Source organism: Lolium perenne, chromosome 3 (genome assembly GCF_019359855.2).
Source record: "Lolium perenne isolate Kyuss_39 chromosome 3, Kyuss_2.0, whole genome shotgun sequence".
Lineage (NCBI taxonomy): Eukaryota > Viridiplantae > Streptophyta > Magnoliopsida > Poales > Poaceae > Lolium > Lolium perenne.
The window spans coordinates 14,409,959-14,431,565 of record NC_067246.2 but is presented as its reverse complement, the minus strand read 5'-3'; the positions used below and the strand labels follow the sequence as shown (position 1 = coordinate 14,431,565).

General features: G+C 45.1%; 4 protein-coding genes across 4 annotated transcripts; all 4 read left to right on the top strand.

The window, feature by feature from the left end:
- The first annotated feature begins 3,621 nt into the window (after positions 1–3,621).
- Positions 3,622–5,064, top strand: LOC127321143 (reticulon-like protein B9). The gene is made up of 5 exons (XM_051350168.2): positions 3,622–3,748; positions 3,860–4,040; positions 4,263–4,404; positions 4,502–4,571; positions 4,688–5,064. The coding sequence occupies exons 1-5, from the start codon at positions 3,622–3,624 to the stop codon at positions 4,903–4,905; spliced, it is 738 nt and encodes a 245-aa protein (XP_051206128.2). The 3' UTR covers positions 4,906–5,064.
- Positions 5,065–7,392: 2,328 nt separating this feature from the next.
- Positions 7,393–9,097, top strand: LOC127321142 (protein ALP1-like). The gene is made up of 2 exons (XM_051350167.2): positions 7,393–7,548; positions 8,345–9,097. The coding sequence occupies exons 1-2, from the start codon at positions 7,393–7,395 to the stop codon at positions 9,095–9,097; spliced, it is 909 nt and encodes a 302-aa protein (XP_051206127.2).
- Positions 9,098–12,646: 3,549 nt separating this feature from the next.
- Positions 12,647–14,072, top strand: LOC127323974 (reticulon-like protein B9). Its single transcript, XM_071827075.1, has 5 exons — positions 12,647–12,773; positions 12,885–13,065; positions 13,288–13,429; positions 13,510–13,579; positions 13,696–14,072. The coding sequence occupies exons 1-5, from the start codon at positions 12,647–12,649 to the stop codon at positions 13,911–13,913; spliced, it is 738 nt and encodes a 245-aa protein (XP_071683176.1). The 3' UTR covers positions 13,914–14,072.
- A 2,324-nt stretch (positions 14,073–16,396) lies between these two features.
- On the top strand, positions 16,397–18,100 carry LOC139837794 (protein ALP1-like). The gene is made up of 2 exons (XM_071827074.1): positions 16,397–16,552; positions 17,348–18,100. Exons 1-2 carry the CDS (start codon positions 16,397–16,399, stop codon positions 18,098–18,100), a joined length of 909 nt encoding a protein of 302 aa, XP_071683175.1.
- Positions 18,101–21,607: the final 3,507 nt, after the last annotated feature.

Here is a 21,607-nt window from a genome sequence, read left to right as displayed (position 1 = left end):
CATTCTAGCAGTTCCGGGACGCTCGTACTCGAGGCGTACTCTTGGGTTGATCATGTGTGCATGTGTAATTTATTCAAATTTTTATGTAATTTATTCAAATTTTTATGTAATTTTTTTTATATTGTAATCGGTAACAATTTTAGTTCAATAAAATAATTTTCTTGCATTATTTTGAATGTTGTAATCTGAAAAAGAAATGCTGATGTCGAGGAGAGAGAAAAGCTGATGTGGAGGAGAGAGAGGTGACAGCTGGCACTATAGCCTGTGCATTGGCACCGTGGGGTGAGAGTGGGGTGAGAGTGAGGAAAAAAGCTGACGTGGCAGGCTATAGTGGGGTGATGCATTGGCACCAGCCTTAGCTTGCTAGGGCACGACGTAAGGACGGGACCCACCCACCGCTATCCTTCTCCAGTCTCCGCCTAGCATAGCTTTGAGCATAATATTAGAGAGGGAAATACAAATACGGAGTAAGTATTTTATATGTAAAGAAATTGGTAAATTAAAGATTTTAAGTAGAATCTTTAGATTTATTCAAGAAGGGATAATCCACGGGGTGAGAATTTATTAAAGTATGCCACTAGTTTTTATGAAGACTTGTTTGGTTCCGTAGGGCTATCGCCTGTTTTCCCCAGTAAACTCTGTGCTATCCGTGAATCTCAACTAAAATTAATTGTTGTTTTTCCATGGAAAAATCGAAGAGGGTGTGTTTTCCATCAAACATAATAAAGTGTCTTGGCCAGATGGCTTTCTAATAGGGTTTTACCAGAATATTTGGGACTTGTTAGCTGATGATATCTTTAGGATGTTCTCGGATTTTTATGAAGGAAAAGTTAATATTTGTAGATTCAAATGGGACAATCATACTTATTGCCAAAGGGAAGGGGGCAGACAAAATACAAACCTATATGTCTTTTGAATGTTGTGTTCAATTTTTCCACCAAAGTTTTGAATAATGGAGCCATCCTAGTGGTTGATAAGGTTATTTCTAAGATACAATCAGCTTTTATTAAGGGCAGATTTTTCTTAGATGGTGTAGATGCGCTTCATGAAACAATTCATTATATTCAACAAAAAAGTGTGTACTTTTTAAAGTTGACTTTGAAAAAATATAGATAAAATTAATTGGAATTTTATGTTTTCAGTATTAGAAATAAAAGGTTTCCCTGTAGCTTTTAATAATTGGATTAAACATGTGGTGATTGGTGGAAGTATTAATGTTTTTGTAAATGATTTAGTTGGTCCTTATTTTAAGACTAGAAAAGGTCTCCAACAATGTCTGTCGTGGCCTATCCTTTTTAACATCAGATGTTCTAGCTACACTGGTTATGAGGGCTATTGAACAAGGCTTCATCAAAGGTTTAATTCAAGAGCTTTATGAAGGTGCATTGTCGATGCTACAATACGCTGATGGCACGATTTTTATGTTTGAGGATGACTTGGAGAGTGGAAGAAACTTATAAATTATCTTATGCACTTTTCAACATTGTAAACTAATTTTCCTATAAGCAAAATTTGTTTTAGGCAAGCTAAGGAAAAAACCGGAAGAATATGAGTATATATTCACTTGCAAAGCTCGCGATTTCCCTTTTAGATACTTAGGGATCCCTGTGCATTATAAAGTACTAAGTAACTCTTATTGAAAACCTCGAGAAGAGGAAATCGAAAAGAAAACACCAAGTTGGCAGGGGAATATGCTTTCGGTGGGAGGTAGAATTATTCTTACGGAGACTTGCTTAAGTAACGATTCCAAATTTTATGCATTCCTTACTTGGAGTTCCTAAAGGTGCTTTGAAGTGTATGGAACTTTTAGAGCTAGAGTTCCGTGGCAACAAAAAGAAGGTGTCAAAATTATCATTTAGTTAAGTGGAGCGATGTTTGTCATCCTAGATATCATGGAGGGCTGGGTGTTACTAATTTAAATTTGAGGAACAATAGCTTATAATGTAAATGGTTGTGGAGACTCGAAGCCGAGGATAATGACTAAGTAAGTGAAATACGGAACTATTAATCAAGATAGAAACTATGTTAGGTGCTCTCACTTCTGGTTTGGCTTGATGGAAGTGAAGAATGTGTTCTATAGTTGGTGTAAGAGAATTCTAGGGAATGGGAGAAAATTAGATTTTGGGAAGATGTATGGGTTAGGCAAAACATCTCTATGTCCTTTTTTCCTTGAATTTATAATCTTTCATTTACTCATCAAACAACAGTTGCTAAAGTTTTTGCTCATGATTTCAAATGTATTAGATTCAGATGTTCCGTATATGATGAGACTATAGAACTGTGGAATAAATTTCTGGATTTCTGTTGTCAGACAATCCTCTCAGGAGAACCTGACAAAGAAAGCTGGTTATTAACTAAGTCGGGGAGCTTCTTGGCGAAATAAATATACAACTATGTTAGCTCGTAGAGTGATTTTTTTTTGCTTATAAGATGATTTGGCGGCTATCACTGCCTCTCAAATCGAAGATTTTGTTTGGCTTTTGGTTAAGAATATGATGTTTACAAAATGTAATTTAATTAAAAGAGGGCGGAAGGGCTCTAGGTTTTGTGAGTTTTGTGGAGGATATGAAATCGCTAAATCATTATTTTTTTATTGTCCTATGGCTAGGTATAACTGGAATGTGGTAGGGAGTATTTTGGGTGTTGTTTGTAGAACTAAGAATCATTTTGATTTCTGTCGGAACTGGATTTCTAAGTTTTCTGGGATGACTAAGCTTGTTGCGTTGATAGGAACTGCTGGTTTGTTATGGTATTTATGGAAAACTACAAATGTTGCATGTTTTCAAAGAATTCAGCCTAAGGATCTTGCTAATGTTATTTTGTGTCTGTCTTAGTTGTTGAACGAATGGATAACCCTACATAAAGAAAAGGTGCAAAGAGCGGTGCATGTGGTTTTTGATCACCTTCGTAGAGTTGCAAGAGAAGTGTTTGGGTGTCGGCATGGCTAAGAACCTAGAGCAAAGAGGATCTGCAATAATTGATGTTGGGATCATCTTCTCCATTTGTGTACTCTAAAGAGTTGGGTTGATCCAGATACCAAAAATATAACCATGCTAGATGTTTTAAATGGACTTATTGGGGCAGTTTGATGGTGTAGTTGTTGGATAATTAGGCACAATTTTCATGATTATTTCCAGAATATTAAACATGACGACAACAACTACTAACATGTGAAACTCGAACATACTAGATGCATTAATCAACATGAATAGTAGCAAGGCAAACAACAGAACATCCATCGTTAAACAGATCGAGATATGTCGCACGTACCGATCTTGTGGAGGTGGCGGTGGAGGTGTAGCAGATGATGTCTCGGCAGTAACGTTGTTGATGACAACGTTGTTGACGACAGGCACGACGGGTCGAAGTAGACGGCGTTGAAGAGACGGCAGTAGGCGATCGCCGATTTGGACGGAAGGCGACCCGTGATGAAGAGCTTTAGCAGTCGCGCACAACGCTTCTCGAAAACCTAATTCGCCCTCTCCCGTACAGGATCGCAAGGGCGAGCGGTTTTGGAGACCTGCTCTCCCGTTCGCCGATGCACGTCGGCGCGCGGGATGGAGTAGGCTACGTTGGCGGCGCAAGCAGAGAGAGGTGGAAAAACCCTAACTCGTGTATTAGATGTATTTCTGCGATATCCGGGCAAGAGATTATATAAGCTCAAGAAACCCTAGGCAACGTGGGCACAGGGCGCCGAGGCTCTTCGGCAGGGAGAGGCCTCTCCATGCCGTCCTAGGTGGACGCAAAGGTGACCACCAGGCCACAATTCTCGCAACGCTAGATCGATCGATCATGGCTCTACTGAATACGTTGCGGCCAGTGTGACCTTTCTTGAATTCGATTGTGTAATGCATCGCAGCGGCGGACATCATCCTGTGGAGGCGGAAGGAGGTGTCGGCGTCGATCCTCGGCGCGGCGACGGCAGCGTGGGGCCTGTTCGAGGTGGCGGAGTACCACTTTCTCACGCTCGTGTGCTACGCGGCCATGATCGCCATGGTCACCTTCTTCCTGTGGACCAACGCATCCGCGTTCCTCAACTTGTACGTATTGCACCCATTCTTCAATCTTGCAGTATTTGTCTCAGGTATTGGAGTTTCAGTGCAATACACTATACCAACTTTTCCAGCCCATGTAACTAATCAGGCCCACCCAATGAACAACAAATCAGCCTACTAAGCATCCGCACTTAGTTTCGATATTATTCTGAAACCCTAGGCAGAAATAAGTTTTTTTTTATGATGCCAACTGCAACCTTCATGTAGGCCTGTCCCAAGGATCCCGGAGATGGTCCTGTCAGAGAGAACCACGAGGCAGGTGATCCTGGGCCTGCACATGAGGCTCAACTGGTTCGTGCACAAGCTCTACAACATCGCTTGCGGACAGGACCTGAAGATGTTCATCCTGGTAAAGCTGACTCACTTCAGACAACGAAAATTATCATCTATCAACATACACATGTAAATGCCTGGCTGATCTGCATCTGATACACATGTTACTGCAGACGGCGGTGTCTCTGTACATCGGGTCAGTGTTCGCGAGCTGCTTCAGCTCCCTCACCCTGCTCTACATCGGTAGGCAATTGACACTTTCAGTTTCTTGCAGAAGCTTCAGAGGTTGCTAGCTCTTCAGAATAGCTGAATCTCGAGAGATTGATCTGTCTCACTCTGTCGGTTTTGTGTTTTGGCAGTTGTGTTCTGCACCATGACGGTGCCGGCGCTGTACGAGCGGTACGAGCACGAGGTGGATCACCTGGTGGCGAAGGGCGCACACGATTTCCGGACCCAAGTCTCCCGGATGGACTCTGGCGTGCTCAGGAAGATCCCCAGAGGCAAAGGGGCTACCGCTGCACAAAGGACGGCGACGACGAACGATATCAACGGATGGCACCGGTCACAGGCTAGCTAAACCAATTAAGCCAAAGACTCACCTGGTGAATAAGTAATCTAGCAAAGCTGTACATGACTACATGGCTTGAGCTGCAGATGCACATACATGTAGGTTCAGAATAAGACCTCGACCACCACACGCTGCACATGGATCATGGATGGATGTCATCGAACCACACGCTACACGAAGGTAAACATATTGTACCGGTCACAATTCAGGTATGGGACTGACTGAGTTCTCCGCTAGGGACGGCCCTGTTGTGGAACGTGTCGATGATGGATCCGTAGGAGCGATCGACATCAGTAGGTTCAGGTGTCCGGGTTCTAGTGGGCTAAAGGGCTCTGCTCCTCTAGCATCTGTGTGGTGCCAGTTGAGGCTGTCGATGTCGGAGTACCCCTCTGCAGAGTGTAAAAGTGTGAATTTCACCCCTGTGATTCTCAGGCAGGGAAACTTACTTTCATGTGTGGCACCATGATTTTTAATATGCTTAATACTTTAATCATCTTTTGTTTTTAGAAAAGCATTTCTATTTTACATCTTATATGATTGTGTATAATCGGTTTGCTGAGTATGACTTGTCGTACTCATCCAAGCTCCCCCATGTTTTTTTAGACGCAGAGATCGTTAACGGAAGACCCCATCATCGGAAGTTTAGGCTGGACCAGCATGTGGGAAGCGAATAGAGAATCTAGTTGTAATTCTGGTGTAACTATAAACAAAAGTTATAAAAATGTTGTACTTGAGCTTCTCGAGATCCACTGTGCTGGTTTTAGCCTGCATTTTTAGCCTTGCGCGAGTATAAGCCTCTCGATTTATAGGCGCGCGGCGGCTGTCTCGTCTAGGCCCGATCTCGGGGCGTGACACTAGTAAACTGAGATGGAGGAGTAACTTAAGTGTTCTATCTACATTTAATAATTTTAGGAATATGCATGCATGTGATTGAGCTAGCAATGCATTTTGCCTATGGTTTTGCGCAAGAGTTGTATCTTAGCTAAGATACAACATCACTCTCTTTCATCATTTAATATAATGCCACATAAGCAAAGTATCTAGGATACCATGGAGAATATGTGTGGATGAACGTGTGTATTAGATGGAGTAACATGGTGGTGGTGATTTAATAGTGACACAAAATTCATTATCTACTATGGATTTTAACTTTCTTTTGTTACCTCGCTAGGGATGAAGTGAATGCAAAATTAAATTAAAGGCGAAAAGATAGTTGCCGCCTCTCCAAAACCCTACCCGCCTCCACTTCAGCCTCCTCCATAGATCGGTTCTCCCTCTTCCGATCGGCTTCGCCGGCGTCGAGAGAAGTGGGGAACCCGATCTATGCGTGGAGTTTTCAGTAAAAGTAATGTTTTCAGTTGAGATTATGTTTGGTTTTTGGTAGTCGTCTTCTTGTTGGTTTCCCCTCAATGGAGATGGCATCGTCTGCAATAAGTGATTTTCGGGCTTTCGTTCGACGACGCGATCTCCTTACCGACGTCAATGGTGGTGTTGAAAGATTACAATCCTCTAGGTGTGGGCTTTCAGATCTTGCTTCGCCAGATCGATTTTGGATCTTTTGTCGTTGTTGCCGCGAGGAGGATTATCCTCGTAGTTTTTGTCCCGGCTGCTACGTCCTCGACAATGGTGATTCGTACTCTCGGCTCTCCATCGACGACGACAAAGCTAGTCGGTTGTTATTCCCTGACATACTGGTTTTGGTACTCTTGCCGATGTTGAATGACTGCTTTGCGACTCAAAAAATTATGGGAGAACTTTCGTCGGTATTTACAGATCTATGGTTAGATTCATCTATCTTTACGCCTTCGAAGAAGAGTACAAGATTATGGTCTGGAAGAAAAAAGAAGTTGAAGACCTCGAAGATTTGTTACTATCTTTTAGACTTTATTTTGTAATCGTTGGAGTCAGTTCATGTATCTCTATCATGTACTATTTGTTACTATAAATATATGTGGTATTGATTGATAAAAAAATGTTGGCAGCTACGCCGAGGGCCGGGTCTGCGCCGACGACCCACGTGGCTCTGCCGAGGCGGATATTTCCCGAGGAGCTACGCCGAGGGCTGCCCTCGATGTAGCCTACACCGAGGGTTTCCAGCTGCCGAGCCATTCCTGTAGTTAATTATTGGACTCCCAGACAAAATATTCATTTTCAGGAGAGACACCAGGCCAGCACGTAGAAATCAACACCGCGTGTCCGAGCTTTCAACAATGGCGACCCATGAGTAATGGGAACCGTACTACGTGCATGCTCCAGCACATAGCTAGTCAAGCTCAAGAAGGCCAAAATACAAGCAACCAACCAGTCAAGCCAGCCGACAGGTTGTAGTAGCACCGGGCACGGGCAGATCTCATCGTAGTTAGTATCGTTGGAGATTGGAGTCCACGACTGATTATGAAAGTAGACCACGCGCATGATCGGAGATCGACCTGCGGGAAGGGCGCTGGGCGCCAACCGTGTCCGTCGCTCTCGCCGTTCGATCGCTATCGAACGGTCATGACGAACAGCGTACACGTACGTGCCCCGGTCAAAAGCCGCTCGCTGCTCGTCGCCAAGCAGGAAAGTTCTTATCGGTGGCTGCCTGGTCCTCATCCTACGATGGAAGGACGCAGAAATGGCTGGCGAATAGGACGTGCCACCTGCTCGCTCCACGTAAGCTAGCCAGCTAGGAAGTGTTCTCTTCTCTCTTGAGCCGGAAGTTCATTGCCGGTTTGTGACCAGGTTCAGAGGTTTGAGCGATTCGTTGGAGAAGGCCATCATATCATGGTTGAGTTTGCTGATCGGAGCTCTGTTAGTGTGGATAGTGAAGACGAGACTGGCATCCTACGTGTTCCGGTGGGCCAACATGTACGGATTGGACGACACGCAAGCCTAGAGCAAACGGATTAGGCTGGTGCCAACGCGGGCGCTAGGAGGGGCGGTAGCGCCGGCGTCGGGGCGAGAGGGAGGCGAGAGGGAGGCGAGACGAGAGCGCGGGGCGGTGGCGCGGGCGCCCGGCGGTAGCGCCCGCTACCGCCCGCGCTGGGGGCGAGAGGGGGGCGAGAGGGCGGCGAGAGGGAGGCGGCAGCGTTGGCAGGTCGGGGCGATAGGCGGGGCGAGAGGGAGGGGGTAACGGCTAGCTGAGGTGGCGCGATCTGATTCGTCCACCTCAGCTAGCCGTTGGGGTAGCCGTTGCTGGCTCAAAAAATTCGAAAAAAGCCAAAAACCCCAAAATTTCATCCCCACCCCCTATAAATACCCCCCATATGGTTTCACTCATTCCACACCTCAATTCATTTCCTCCACTCTCCATTTCCACTCCTCTCAACGCCATGTCTTCGTCTAGCAGCAGTTCGAGCGACGGAATGGAGGGTGATATGATCGGTGCATTCTAGGCGGAGTATGAGGAGGCGATGCTCAACGAGGAGGCGGAGCCAACGAACAGTTTTGCCGTCGACCAACTGTCGAGGATACTCAGCGTCTGTTAGCCAAAGCCGAGGAGCGTGGCTTTCCGGGCATGTTAGGGAGCATCGATTGCATGCATTGGCAGTGGAAGAACTGCCCAGTGGCGCATGCCGGTCAATTCACAAGGGGAGACATCAAACACCCTACCATAATCTTAGAAGCCGTTGCGTCGTATGATCGTTGGATCTGGCATGCCTTTTTTGGAGTGGCCGGGTCCAACAACGACATCAATGTACTCAACCAGTCGCCGTTGTTCACTGATGTGCTTAGGGGAGAAGCACCCATAGTGAACTTCACGGTGAATGGACACGAGTACAACTATGGTTACTACCTTGCCGACGGCATCTACCCCTCCTGGCCGGTGTTCATGAAAGGTGTTACTCTTCCACAAAGTGAAAAGCATCGACTGTTCACTGCTGCTCAATCAGCTTGGCGCAAAGATGTGGAGTGTGCCTTTGGAGTGCTGAAGGCTAGGTTCAACATTCTAGCAATTCCGGGACGCTCGTACTCGAGGCGTACTCTTGGGTTGATCATGCGTGCATGTGTCATTCTGCACAACATGATCATCGACGATGAGCGTGATACAAATTTGGAGAACATCTATGAGACAGTTGATTCCAATGTCGGCCCTGCGATACACAACCATGCACCACCAAGCCTAGCAGCCAGGATTCAGATGGACAACGAAATGAGGGACTCACCGATGTATACACAGCTCCAGCATGATTTGATTGAGCATGTGTGGGCTAATGCCTAGATTATGTAATTTTTTCAAATTTTTATGTAATTTTTTTTTATATTGTAATCGGTAACAATTTTAGTTCAATAAAATAATTTTCTTGCATTATTTTGAATGTTGTAATCTGAAAAAGAAATGCTGATGTCGAGGAGAGAGAAAAGCTGATGTGGAGGAGAGAGAGGTGACAGCTGGCACTATAGCCTGTGCATTGGCACCGTGGGGTGAGAGTGGGGTGAGAGTGAGGAAAAAAGCTGACGTGGCAGGCTATAGTGGGGTGATGCATTGGCACCAGCCTTAGCTTGCTAGGGCACGACGTAAGGACGGGACCCACCCACCGCTATCCTTCTCCAGTCTCCGCCTAGCATAGCTTTGAGCATAATATTAGAGAGGGAAATACAAATACGGAGTAATTATTTTATATGTAAAGAAATTGGTAAATTAAAGATTTTAAGTAGAATCTTTAGATTTATTCAAGAAGGGATAATCCACGGGGTGAGAATTTATTAAAGTATGCCACTAGTTTTTATGAAGACTTGTTTGGTTCCGTAGGGCTATCGCCTGTTTTCCCCAGTAAACTCTGTGCTATCCGTGAATCTCAACTAAAATTAATTGTTGTTTTTCCATGGAAAAATCGAAGAGGGTGTGTTTTCCATCAAACATAATAAAGTGTCTTGGCCAGATGGCTTTCTAATAGGGTTTTACCAGAATATTTGGGACTTGTTAGCTGATGATATCTTTAGGATGTTCTCGGATTTTTATGAAGGAAAAGTTAATATTTGTAGATTCAAATGGGACAATCATACTTATTGCCAAAGGGAAGGGGGCAGACAAAATACAAACCTATATGTCTTTTGAATGTTGTGTTCAATTTTTCCACCAAAGTTTTGAATAATGGAGCCATCCTAGTGGTTGATAAGGTTATTTCTAAGATACAATCAGCTTTTATTAAGGGCAGATTTTTCTTAGATGGTGTAGATGTGCTTCATGAAACAATTCATTATATTCAACAAAAAAGTGTGTACTTTTTAAAGTTGACTTTGAAAAAATATAGATAAAATTAATTGGAATTTTATGTTTTCAGTATTAGAAATAAAAGGTTTCCCTGTAGCTTTTAATAATTGGATTAAACATGTGGTGATTGGTGGAAGTATTAATGTTTTTGTAAATGATTTAGTTGGTCCTTATTTTAAGACTAGAAAAGGTCTCCAACAATGTCTGTCGTGGCCTATCCTTTTTAACATCAGATGTTCTAGCTACACTGGTTATGAGGGCTATTGAACAAGGCTTCATCAAAGGTTTAATTCAAGAGCTTTATGAAGGTGCATTGTCGATGCTACAACACGGCCCGATGGCACGATTTTTATGTTTGAGGATGACTTGGAGAGTGGAAGAAACTTATAAATTATCTTATGCACTTTTCAACATTGTAAACTAATTTTCCTATAAGCAAAATTTGTTTTAAGCAAGCTAATGAAAAAACCGGAAGAATATGAGTATATATTCACTTGCAAAGCTCGCGATTTCCCTTTTAGATACTTAGGGATCCCTGTGCATTATAAAGTACTAAGTAACTCTTATTGAAAACCTCGAGAAGAGGAAATCGAAAAGAAAACACCAAGTTGGCAGGGGAATATGCTTTCGGTGGGAGGTAGAATTATTCTTACGGAGACTTGCTTAAGTAACGATTCCAAATTTTATGCATTCCTTACTTGGAGTTCCTAAAGGTGCTTTGAAGTGTATGGAACTTTTAGAGCTAGAGTTCCGTGGCAACATAAAGAAGGTGTCAAAATTATCATTTAGTTAAGTGGAGCGATGTTTGTCATCCTAGATATCACGGAGGGTTGGGTGTTACTAATTTAAATTTGAGGAACAATAGCTTATAATGTAAATGGTTGTGGAGACTCGAAGCCGAGGATAATGACTAAGTAAGTGAAATACGGAACTATTAATCAAGATAGAAACTATGTTAGGTGCTCTCACTTCTGGTTTGGCTTGATGGAAGTGAAGAATGTGTTCTATAGTTGGTGTAAGAGAATTCTAGGGAATGGGAGAAAATTAGATTTTGGGAAGATGTATGGGTTAGGCAAAACATCTCTATGTCCTTTTTTCCTTGAATTTATAATCTTTCATTTACTCATCAAACAACAGTTGCTAAAGTTTTTGCTCATGATTTCAAATGTATTAGATTCAGATGTTCCGTATATGATGAGACTATAGAACTGTGGAATAAATTTTTGGATTTCTGTTGTCAGACAATCCTCTCAGGAGATCCTTACACAGAAAGTTTGGTTATTAACTAAGTCGTGGAGCTTCTTGGCGAAATAAATATACAACTAGGTGAGCTCGTAGCGTGATTTTTTTTTGCTTATAAGATGATTTGGCGGCTATCACTGCCTCTCAAATCGAAGATTTTGTTTGGCTTTTGGTTAAGAATATGATGTTTACAAAATGTAATTTAATTAAAAGAGGGCGGAAGGGCTCTAGGTTTTGTGAGTTTTGTGGAGGATATGAAATCGCTAAATCATTATTTTTTTATTGTCCTATGGCTAGGTATAACTGGAATGTGGTAGGGAGTATTTTGGGTGTTGTTTGTAGAACTAAGAATCATTTTGATTTCTGGCTCTGAACCTGGATTTCTAAGTTTTCTGGGATGACTAAGCTTGTTGCGTTGATAGGAACTGCTGGTTTGTTATGGTATTTATGGAAAACTACAAATGTTGCATGTTTTCAAAGAATTCAGCCTAAGGATCTTGCTAATGTTATTTTGTGTCTGTCTTGGTTGTTGAACGAATGGATAACCCTACATAAAGAAAAGGTGCAAAGAGCGGTGCATGTGGTTTTTGATCACCTTCGTAGAGTTGCAAGAGAAGTGTTTGGGTGTCGGCATGGCTAAGAACCTAGAGCAAAGAGGATCTGCAATAATTGATGTTGGGATCATCTTCTCCATTTGTGTACTCTAAAGAGTTGGGTTGATCCAGATACCAAAAATATAACCATGCTAGATGTTTTAAATGGACTTATTGGGGCAGTTTGATGGTGTAGTTGTTGGATAATTAGGCACAATTTTCATGATTATTTCCAGAATATTAAACATGACGACAACAACTACTAACATGTGAAACTCGAACATACTAGATGCATTAATCAACATGAATAGTAGCAGGGCAAACAACAGAACATCCATCGTTAAACAGATCGAGATATGTCGCACGTACCGATCTTGTGGAGGTGGCGGTGGAGGTGTAGCAGATGATGTCTCGGCAGTAACGTTGTTGATGACAACGTTGTTGACGACAGGCACGACGGGTCGAAGTAGACGGCGTTGAAGACGACGGTAGGCAGCACTGCCCGACTTGGACGGAAGGCGACCCGTGATGAAGAGCTTTAGTAGTCGCGCACAACGCTTCTCGAAAACCTAATTCGCCCTCTCCCGTACAGGATCGCAAGGGCGAGCGGTTTTGGAGACCTGCTCTCCCGTTCGCCGATGCACGTCGGCGCGCGGGATGGAGTAGGCTACGTTGGCGGCGCAAGCAGAGAGAGGTGGAAAAACTCTAACTCGTGTATTAGATGTATTTCTGCGGTATCCGGGCAAGAGATTATATAAGCTCAAGAAACCCTAGGCAACGTGGGCACAGGGCGCCGAGGCTCTTCGGCAGGGAGAGGCCTCTCCATGCCGTCCTAGGTGGACGCAAAGGTGACCACCAGGCCACAATTCTCGCAACGCTAGATCGATCGATCATGGCTCTACTGAATACGTTGCGGCCAGTGTGACCTTTCTTGAATTCGATTGTGTAATGCATCGCAGCGGCGGACATCATCCTGTGGAGGCGGAAGGAGGTGTCGGCGTCGATCCTCGGCGCGGCGACGGCAGCGTGGGGCCTGTTCGAGGTGGCGGAGTACCACTTTCTCACGCTCGTGTGCTACGCGGCCATGATCGCCATGGTCACCTTCTTCCTGTGGACCAACGCATCCGCGTTCCTCAACTTGTACGTATTGCACCCATTCTTCAATCTTGCAGTATTTGTCTCAGGTATTGGAGTTTCAGTGCAATACACTATACCAACTTTTCCAGCCCATGTAACTAATCAGGCCCACCCAATGAACAACAAATCAGCCTACTAAGCATCCGCACTTAGTTTCGATATTATTCTGAAACCCTAGGCAGAAATAAGTTTTTTTTTATGATGCCAACTGCAACCTTCATGTAGGCCTGTCCCAAGGATCCCGGAGATGGTCCTGTCAGAGAGAACCACGAGGCAGGTGATCCTGGGCCTGCACATGAGGCTCAACTGGTTCGTGCACAAGCTCTACAACATCGCTTGCGGACAGGACCTGAAGATGTTCATCCTGGTAAAGCTGACTCACTTCAGACAACGAAAATTATCATCTATCAACTGGCTGATCTGCATCTGATACACATGTTACTGCAGACGGCGGTGTCTCTGTACATCGGGTCAGTGTTCGCGAGCTGCTTCAGCTCCCTCACCCTGCTCTACATCGGTAGGCAATTGACACTTTCAGTTTCTTGCAGAAGCTTCAGAGGTTGCTAGCTCTTCAGAATAGCTGAATCTCGAGAGATTGATCTGTCTCACTCTGTCGGTTTTGTGTTTTGGCAGTTGTGTTCTGCACCATGACGGTGCCGGCGCTGTACGAGCGGTACGAGCACGAGGTGGATCACCTGGTGGCGAAGGGCGCACACGATTTCCGGACCCAAGTCTCCCGGATGGACTCTGGCGTGCTCAGGAAGATCCCCAGAGGCAAAGGGGCTACCGCTGCACAAAGGACGGCGACGACGAACGATATCAACGGATGGCACCGGTCACAGGCTAGCTAAACCAATTAAGCCAAAGACTCACCTGGTGAATAAGTAATCTAGCAAAGCTGTACATGACTACATGGCTTGAGCTGCAGATGCACATACATGTAGGTTCAGAATAAGACCTCGACCACCACACGCTGCACATGGATCATGGATGGATGTCATCGAACCACACGCTACACGAAGGTAAATATATTGTACCGGTCACAATTCAGGTATGGGACTGACTGAGTTCTCCGCTAGGGACGGCCCTGTTGTGGAACGTGTCGATGATGGATCCGTAGGAGCGATCGACATCAGTAGGTTCAGGTGTCCGGGTTCTAGTGGGCTAAAGGGCTCTGCTCCTCTAGCGTCTGTGTGGTGCCAGTTGAGGCTGTCGATGTCGGAGTACCCCTCTGCAGAGTGTAAAAGTGTGAATTTCACCCCTGTGATTCTCAGGCAGGGAAACTTACTTTCATGTGTGGCACCATGATTTTTAATATGCTTAATACTTTAATCATCTTTTGTTTTTAGAAAAGCATTTCTATTTTACATCTTATATGATTGTGTATAATCGGTTTGCTGAGTATGACTTGTCGTACTCATCCAAGCTCCCCCATGTTTTTTTAGACGCAGAGATCGTTAACGGAAGACCCCATCATCGGAAGTTTAGGCTGGACCAGCATGTGGGAAGCGAATAGAGAATCTAGTTGTAATTCTGGTGTAACTATAAACAAAAGTTATAAAAATGTTGTACTTGAGCTTCTTGAGATCCACTGTGCTGGTTTTAGCCTGCATTTTTAGCCTTGCGCGAGTATAAGCCTCTCGATTTATAGGCGCGCGGCGGCTGTCTCGTCTAGGCCCGATCTCGGGGCGTGACACTAGTAAACTGAGATGGAGGAGTAACTTAAGTGTTCTATCTACATTTAATAATTTTAGGAATATGCATGCATGTGATTGAGCTAGCAATGCATTTTGCCTATGGTTTTGCGCAAGAGTTGTATCTTAGCTAAGATACAACATCACTCTCTTTCATCATTTAATATAATGCCACATAAGCAAAGTATCTAGGATACCATGGAGAATATGTGTGGATGAACGTGTGTATTAGATGGAGTAACATGGTGGTGGTGATTTAATAGTGACACAAAATTCATTATCTACTATGGATTTTAACTTTCTTTTGTTACCTCGCTAGGGATGAAGTGAATGCAAAATTAAATTAAAGGCGAAAAGATAGTTGCCGCCTCTCCAAAACCCTACCCGCCTCCACTTCAGCCTCCTCCATAGATCGGTTCTCCCTCTTCCGATCGGCTTCGCCGGCGTCGAGAGAAGTGGGGAACCCGATCTATGCGTGGAGTTTTCAGTAAAAGTAATGTTTTCAGTTGAGATTATGTTTGGTTTTTGGTAGTCGTCTTCTTGTTGGTTTCCCCTCAATGGAGATGGCATCGTCTGCAATAAGTGATTTTCGGGCTTTCGTTCGACGACGCGATCTCCTTACCGACGTCAATGGTGGTGTTGAAAGATTACAATCCTCTAGGTGTGGGCTTTCAGATCTTGCTTCGCCAGATCGATTTTGGATCTTTTGTCGTTGTTGCCGCGAGGAGGATTATCCTCGTAGTTTTTGTCCCGGCTGCTACGTCCTCGACAATGGTGATTCGTACTCTCGGCTCTCCATCGACGACGACAAAGCTAGTCGGTTGTTATTCCCTGACATACTGGTTTTGGTACTCTTGCCGATGTTGAATGACTGCTTTGCGACTCAAAAAATTATGGGAGAACTTTCGTCGGTATTTACAGATCTATGGTTCGTTATCTATCTTTCTGCCTTCAGAAGAGTACAAGATTATGGTCTGGAAGAAAAAAGAAGTTGAAGACCTCGAAGATTTGTTACTATCTTTTAGACTTTATTTTGTAATCGTTGGAGTCAGTTCATGTATCTCTATCATGTACTATTTGTTACTATAAATATATGTGGTATTGATTGATAAAAAAATGTTGGCAGCTACGCCGAGGGCCGGGTCTGCGCCGACGACCCACGTGGCTCTGCCGAGGCGGATATTTCCCGAGGAGCTACGCCGAGGGCTGCCCTCGATGTAGCCTACACCGAGGGTTTCCAGCTGCCGAGCCATTCCTGTAGTTAATTATTGGACTCCCAGACAAAATATTCATTTTCAGGAGAGACACCAGGCCAGCACGTAGAAATCAACACCGCGTGTCCGAGCTTTCAACAATGGCGACCCATGAGTAATGGGAACCGTACTACGTGCATGCTCCAGCACATAGCTAGTCAAGCTCAAGAAGGCCAAAATACAAGCAACCAACCAGTCAAGCCAGCCGACAGGTTGTAGTAGCACCGGGCACGGGCAGATCTCATCGTAGTTAGTATCGTTGGAGATTGGAGTCCACGACTGATTATGAAAGTAGACCACGCGCATGATCGGAGATCGACCTGCGGGAAGGGCGCTGGGCGCCAACCGTGTCCGTCGCTCTCGCCGTTCGATCGCTATCGAACGGTCATGACGAACAGCGTACACGTACGTGCCCCGGTCAAAAGCCGCTCGCTGCTCGTCGCCAAGCAGGAAAGTTCTTATCGGTGGCTGCCTGGTCCTCATCCTACGATGGAAGGACGCAGAAATGGCTGGCGAATAGGACGTGCCACCTGCTCGCTCCACGTAAGCTAGCCAGCTAGGAAGTGTTCTCTTCTCTCTTGAGCCGGAAGTTCATTGCCGGTTTGTGACCAGGTTCAGAGGTTTGAGCGATTCGTTGGAGAAGGCCATCATATCATGGTTGAGTTTGCTGATCGGAGCTCTGTTAGTGTGGATAGTGAAGACGAGACTGGCATCCTACGTGTTCCGGTGGGCCAACATGTACGGATTGGACGACACGCAAGCCTAGAGCAAACGGATTAGGCTGGTGCCAACGCGGGCGCTAGGAGGGGCGGTAGCGCCGGCGTCGGGGCGAGAGGGAGGCGAGAGGGAGGCGAGACGAGAGCGCGGGGCGGTGGCGCGGGCGCCGGCGGTAGCGCCCGCTACCGCCCGCGCTGGGGGCGAGAGGGGGGCGAGAGGGGGGGGAGAGGGAGGCGGCAGCGTTGGCAGGTCGGGGCGATAGGCGGGGCGAGAGGGAGGCGGTAACGGCTAGCTGAGGTGGCGCGATCTGATTCGTCCACCTCAGCTAGCCGTTGGGGTAGCCGTTGCTGGCTCAAAAAATTCGAAAAAAGCCAAAAACCCCAAAATTTCATCCCCACCCCCTATAAATACCCCCCATATGGTTTCACTCATTCCACACCTCAATTCATTTCCTCCACTCTCCATTTCCACTCCTCTCAACGCCATGTCTTCGTCTAGCAGCAGTTCGAGCGACGGAATGGAGGGTGATATGATCGGTGCATTCTAGGCGGAGTATGAGGAGGCGATGCTCAACGAGGAGGCGGAGCCAACGAACAGTTTTGCCGTCGACCAACTGTCGAGGATACTCAGCGTCTGTTAGCCAAAGCCGAGGAGCGTGGCTTTCCGGGCATGTTAGGGAGCATCGATTGCATGCATTGGCAGTGGAGGAACTGCCCAGTGGCGCATGCCGGTCAATTCACAAGGGGAGACATCAAACACCCTACCATAATCTTAGAAGCCGTTGCGTCGTATGATCGTTGGATCTGGCATGCCTTTTTTGGAGTGGCCGGGTCCAACAACGACATCAATGTACTCAACCAGTCGCCGTTGTTCACTGATGTGCTTAGGGGAGAAGCACCCATAGTGAACTTCACGGTGAATGGACACGAGTACAACTATGGTTACTACCTTGCCGACGGCATCTACCCCTCCTGGCCGGTGTTCATGAAAGGTGTTACTCTTCCACAAAGTGAAAAGCATCGACTGTTCACTGCTGCTCAATCAGCTTGGCGCAAAGATGTGGAGTGTGCCTTTGGAGTGCTGAAGGCTAGGTTCAACATTCTAGCAATTCCGGGACGCTCGTACTCGAGGCGTACTCTTGGGTTGATCATGCGTGCATGTGTCATTCTGCACAACATGATCATCGACGATGAGCGTGATACAAATTTGGAGAACATCTATGAGACAGTTGATTCCAATGTCGGCCCTGCGATACACAACCATGCACCACCAAGCCTAGCAGCCGAGGATTCGATGGACAACGAAATGAGGGACTCACCGATGTATACACAGCTCCAGCATGATTTGATTGAGCATGTGTGGGCTAATGCCTAGATTATGTAATTTTTTCAAATTTTTATGTAATTTTTTTTATATTGTAATCGGTAACAATTTTAGTTCAATAAAATAATTTTCTTGCATTATTTTGAATGTTGTAATCTGAAAAAGAAATGCTGATGTCGAGGAGAGAGAAAAGCTGATGTGGAGGAGAGAGAGGTGACAGCTAGCACTATAGCCTGTGCATTGGCACCGTGGGGTGAGAGTGGGGTGAGAGTGAGGAAAAAAGCTGACGTGGCAGGCTATAGTGGGGTGATGCATTGGCACCAGCCTTAGCTTGCTAGGGCACGACGTAAGGACGGGACCCACCCACCGCTATCCTTCTCCAGTCTCCGCCTAGCATAGCTTTGAGCATAATATTAGAGAGGGAAATACAAATACGGAGTAATTATTTTATATGTAAAGAAATTGGTAAATTAAAGATTTTAAGTAGAATCTTTAGATTTATTCAAGAAGGGATAATCCACGGGGTGAGAATTTATTAAAGTATGCCACTAGTTTTTATGAAGACTTGTTTGGTTCCGTAGGGCTATCGCCTGTTTTCCCCAGTAAACTCTGTGCTATCCGTGAATCTCAACTAAAATTAATTGTTGTTTTTCCATGGAAAAATCGAAGAGGGTGTGTTTTCCATCAAACATAATAAAGTGTCTTGGCCAGATGGCTTTCTAATAGGGTTTTACCAGAATATTTGGGACTTGTTAGCTGATGATATCTGACGAGGGAATACCTCGGCAATGCCTACATATTGTAGACTAGGGTTTTCGGGAAGAGCGACGATGGAGATTCCGGGGACGAGATTAGGCACACGACGTACCCAGCTTCGGGTCCCCTCGGTGGAGGATCCCTACGTGCTGCTAGCAATCCAGTATAAGAGTATAATATGTTTACATGGTGTCGCCATAGGCGGATCTATGTTGTCTAGATTCTGTCTATCTGTTGTCCTCTCCCCTTTATTTCGGGTGTCCTGGCTGGCTTTATATATGCAACCAGCCTAGGGTTTTACAAGAGTCCTAGTCGACTACTTCTTCGGGTTGTCTCCATATTGGGCCGAGCCGAACCAGGTATAGTAATAATGGGTACCCGAAGGGTATGCCCATGTCAGTAGCCCCCGAGTTTATAGGGAAGTCGAAGACTTGCGTATAAACTCCAAGCATAACCATCTCCGAAGTCGAAGAAAAACAAGGCGAGGTCCATGCCGAAGATCATGCGTAGATGATGTCGATGATTCTTGAAATTATTTTTCCTTGTTTTGCGCGGCCAGCGTCTCGATAGGAGTAGCCCCCGAGTCTATGGACAAGTGCTTGCGCTTGAGCATAGACTCAAGTTGTACTACTCGATGAAGAACTTTTACTATATTTCTGGAGAATTCGATGAAATCTATGTACTCCCGATGGGAGTAGGCTCCACTCGAGTCGTAGAATCGAGTTGAGTCTACAAACACTGACTGTTGTAGATGCTGTCGAAGTTATTTTTCTATCGGGTGCGCGACCAGCGCTCCCGATGGGAGTAGCCCCCGAGGCTACAGCCAAGTGCTTGCGCTTGGTTGTAGGCTCAACATTTTATGCCGCTATATTGTCATTCTTTCTCGAACTTCTTCATATTGATTGGGTGCGCGAACAGCGCTCCCGATGGGAGTAGCCCCCGAGGCTATGAACAAATGCTTGTGTTTGATCATAGGCTCCCGCAATTCTATATTGTCATACTTGAATTTTTCTTTTTCTCAAAGTAGCTCCCGAGCATTTGGGCAAAAACTTGTATCTCGTCGGGAGGGTAAACAACTCTCTTGATAAGAGTAGCCCCCGAGCCTATGGGTAGGTGCTTGCACTTGGACATAGGCTCAAGTTGTACTACTCGATAAAGAACTTGGCGCAGGCCATATTTGTCGGGTCCAAGCCATTGCTATTTTTATTTGTTATCCATATCTATATTGTACAGGGATATTGGTAGTTGGGGCTGGTTCATCGACGGATCAGGTACCGATTAAGCTGCTCTAGTGGCAATCCGCAAAAACCTACTTCAAGATCACGTCCCTGGACATGATCCCGGGATACTGGTGTAAACATCGACAGGTGCCGCTTAAGGTCTTACCATTCTGTCGAGTCCCAGTCATGTTTATCGGGTACCTAACGCGTCCGTTAGGATTTTTCTTCGTATCTGTTGATACGGATAAAAGTAGCAGAGCGCAGTCTTCGGCGATGCCACGCCCAGCAGAACGGATCTGGGGTCTTACCTTCGCAAATTTGCGGCATTCAGAAATTGATCGCAACTTTGGCGTTCTGAGAATATATTGTCGAGTGCCTTATTCAGCTGATGCAATGACCCATTTTGCGGGTTCTTCTATTTTTCTCTCGGGCTTGATGAGACAGCCGAATATATTGGTTCTTCTATATTGTCGGGTACATCACCGATGCTCTTGCTCGGAACAATATGACGAGTCAATAGACCCGAAGATTTGTCCGTCCTTTTTTTTCTCTCTTTTTCTCTTTTTTTTTTTTTTTTTTTTTTTTTGGTTCCTCCTTGATGATAATTTCGTCGAGTTCCTCCTTTAAGAAATTTTTTCCGGGTCCTCCCTAATTCTTCGGGTTCTTCCTGAGGATAATTCTTCGGGACCTCTTTGAGGACAATTCTTCGGGACCTCCTTGAAGATAATTTTTCGGGACCTCCATGAAGATAATTTGTCGAGACCTCCATGAAGATAATTTGTCGAGACCTCCATGAAGATAATTTCGTCGGGTTCTCTCCAGATTTCGTCGGGTTCTCTTTTGAATTCGTCGGGTTCCTCCCTAAAGACAATTTTTCGTGTGCTTTTTTTGATTTCGTCGGGTTCTCTTTTATATACTTTGAAATTTGCTTTCTCCTGCACAAATGAACAAACTTTTTCTATCTTTTCTTTGACTCTCTTTTTCGCATGCGGTGTCAGATGCTCGGATTCGATGATATGTAAAGTGAATATATGTCGCGCAGCCCCCGAGCGTCGGGTGTGACGAAAGTAAATGATAATCAACTTTGTACAAAATAAAAGAACACTTAGCTTTTTGGACACGACGAAGTCGATGCATGATGAAGTCTTCGAGTGTAGATAAGAAGTATAACCAAAGTAGAAACCACCAAATAGAAAATAATGAATGCCGCCAAATTGTTAATGAAGAAATAGCCGAGCCCCCGAGCACTGCTGGGGTAACGTTATGATTTGTTACTTAGATGCTGTGTGGCAGTTGCGACCCGAGGCGAAGTCATGGTTGAGCCCCCGAGTGTTAGCCATGATGTCGAAAGAAATTGATAGAGTCGCGGCGTTATATAAGGTAAAACCATTTATGATGAAGCCATTGTCCATAATATAATATGAACCCATGAAGATGAATCCAAGATGAAGTATTTGAGATGAATCCAAATTGAAGATTACGCCATTAAATATAGAGCATATATTGAAGAGGAAACCGCCGATATCGTAGAGGATGAATCCATTGAACCAAAGAATCAAGTAATAACCATAGAAGGTAAATC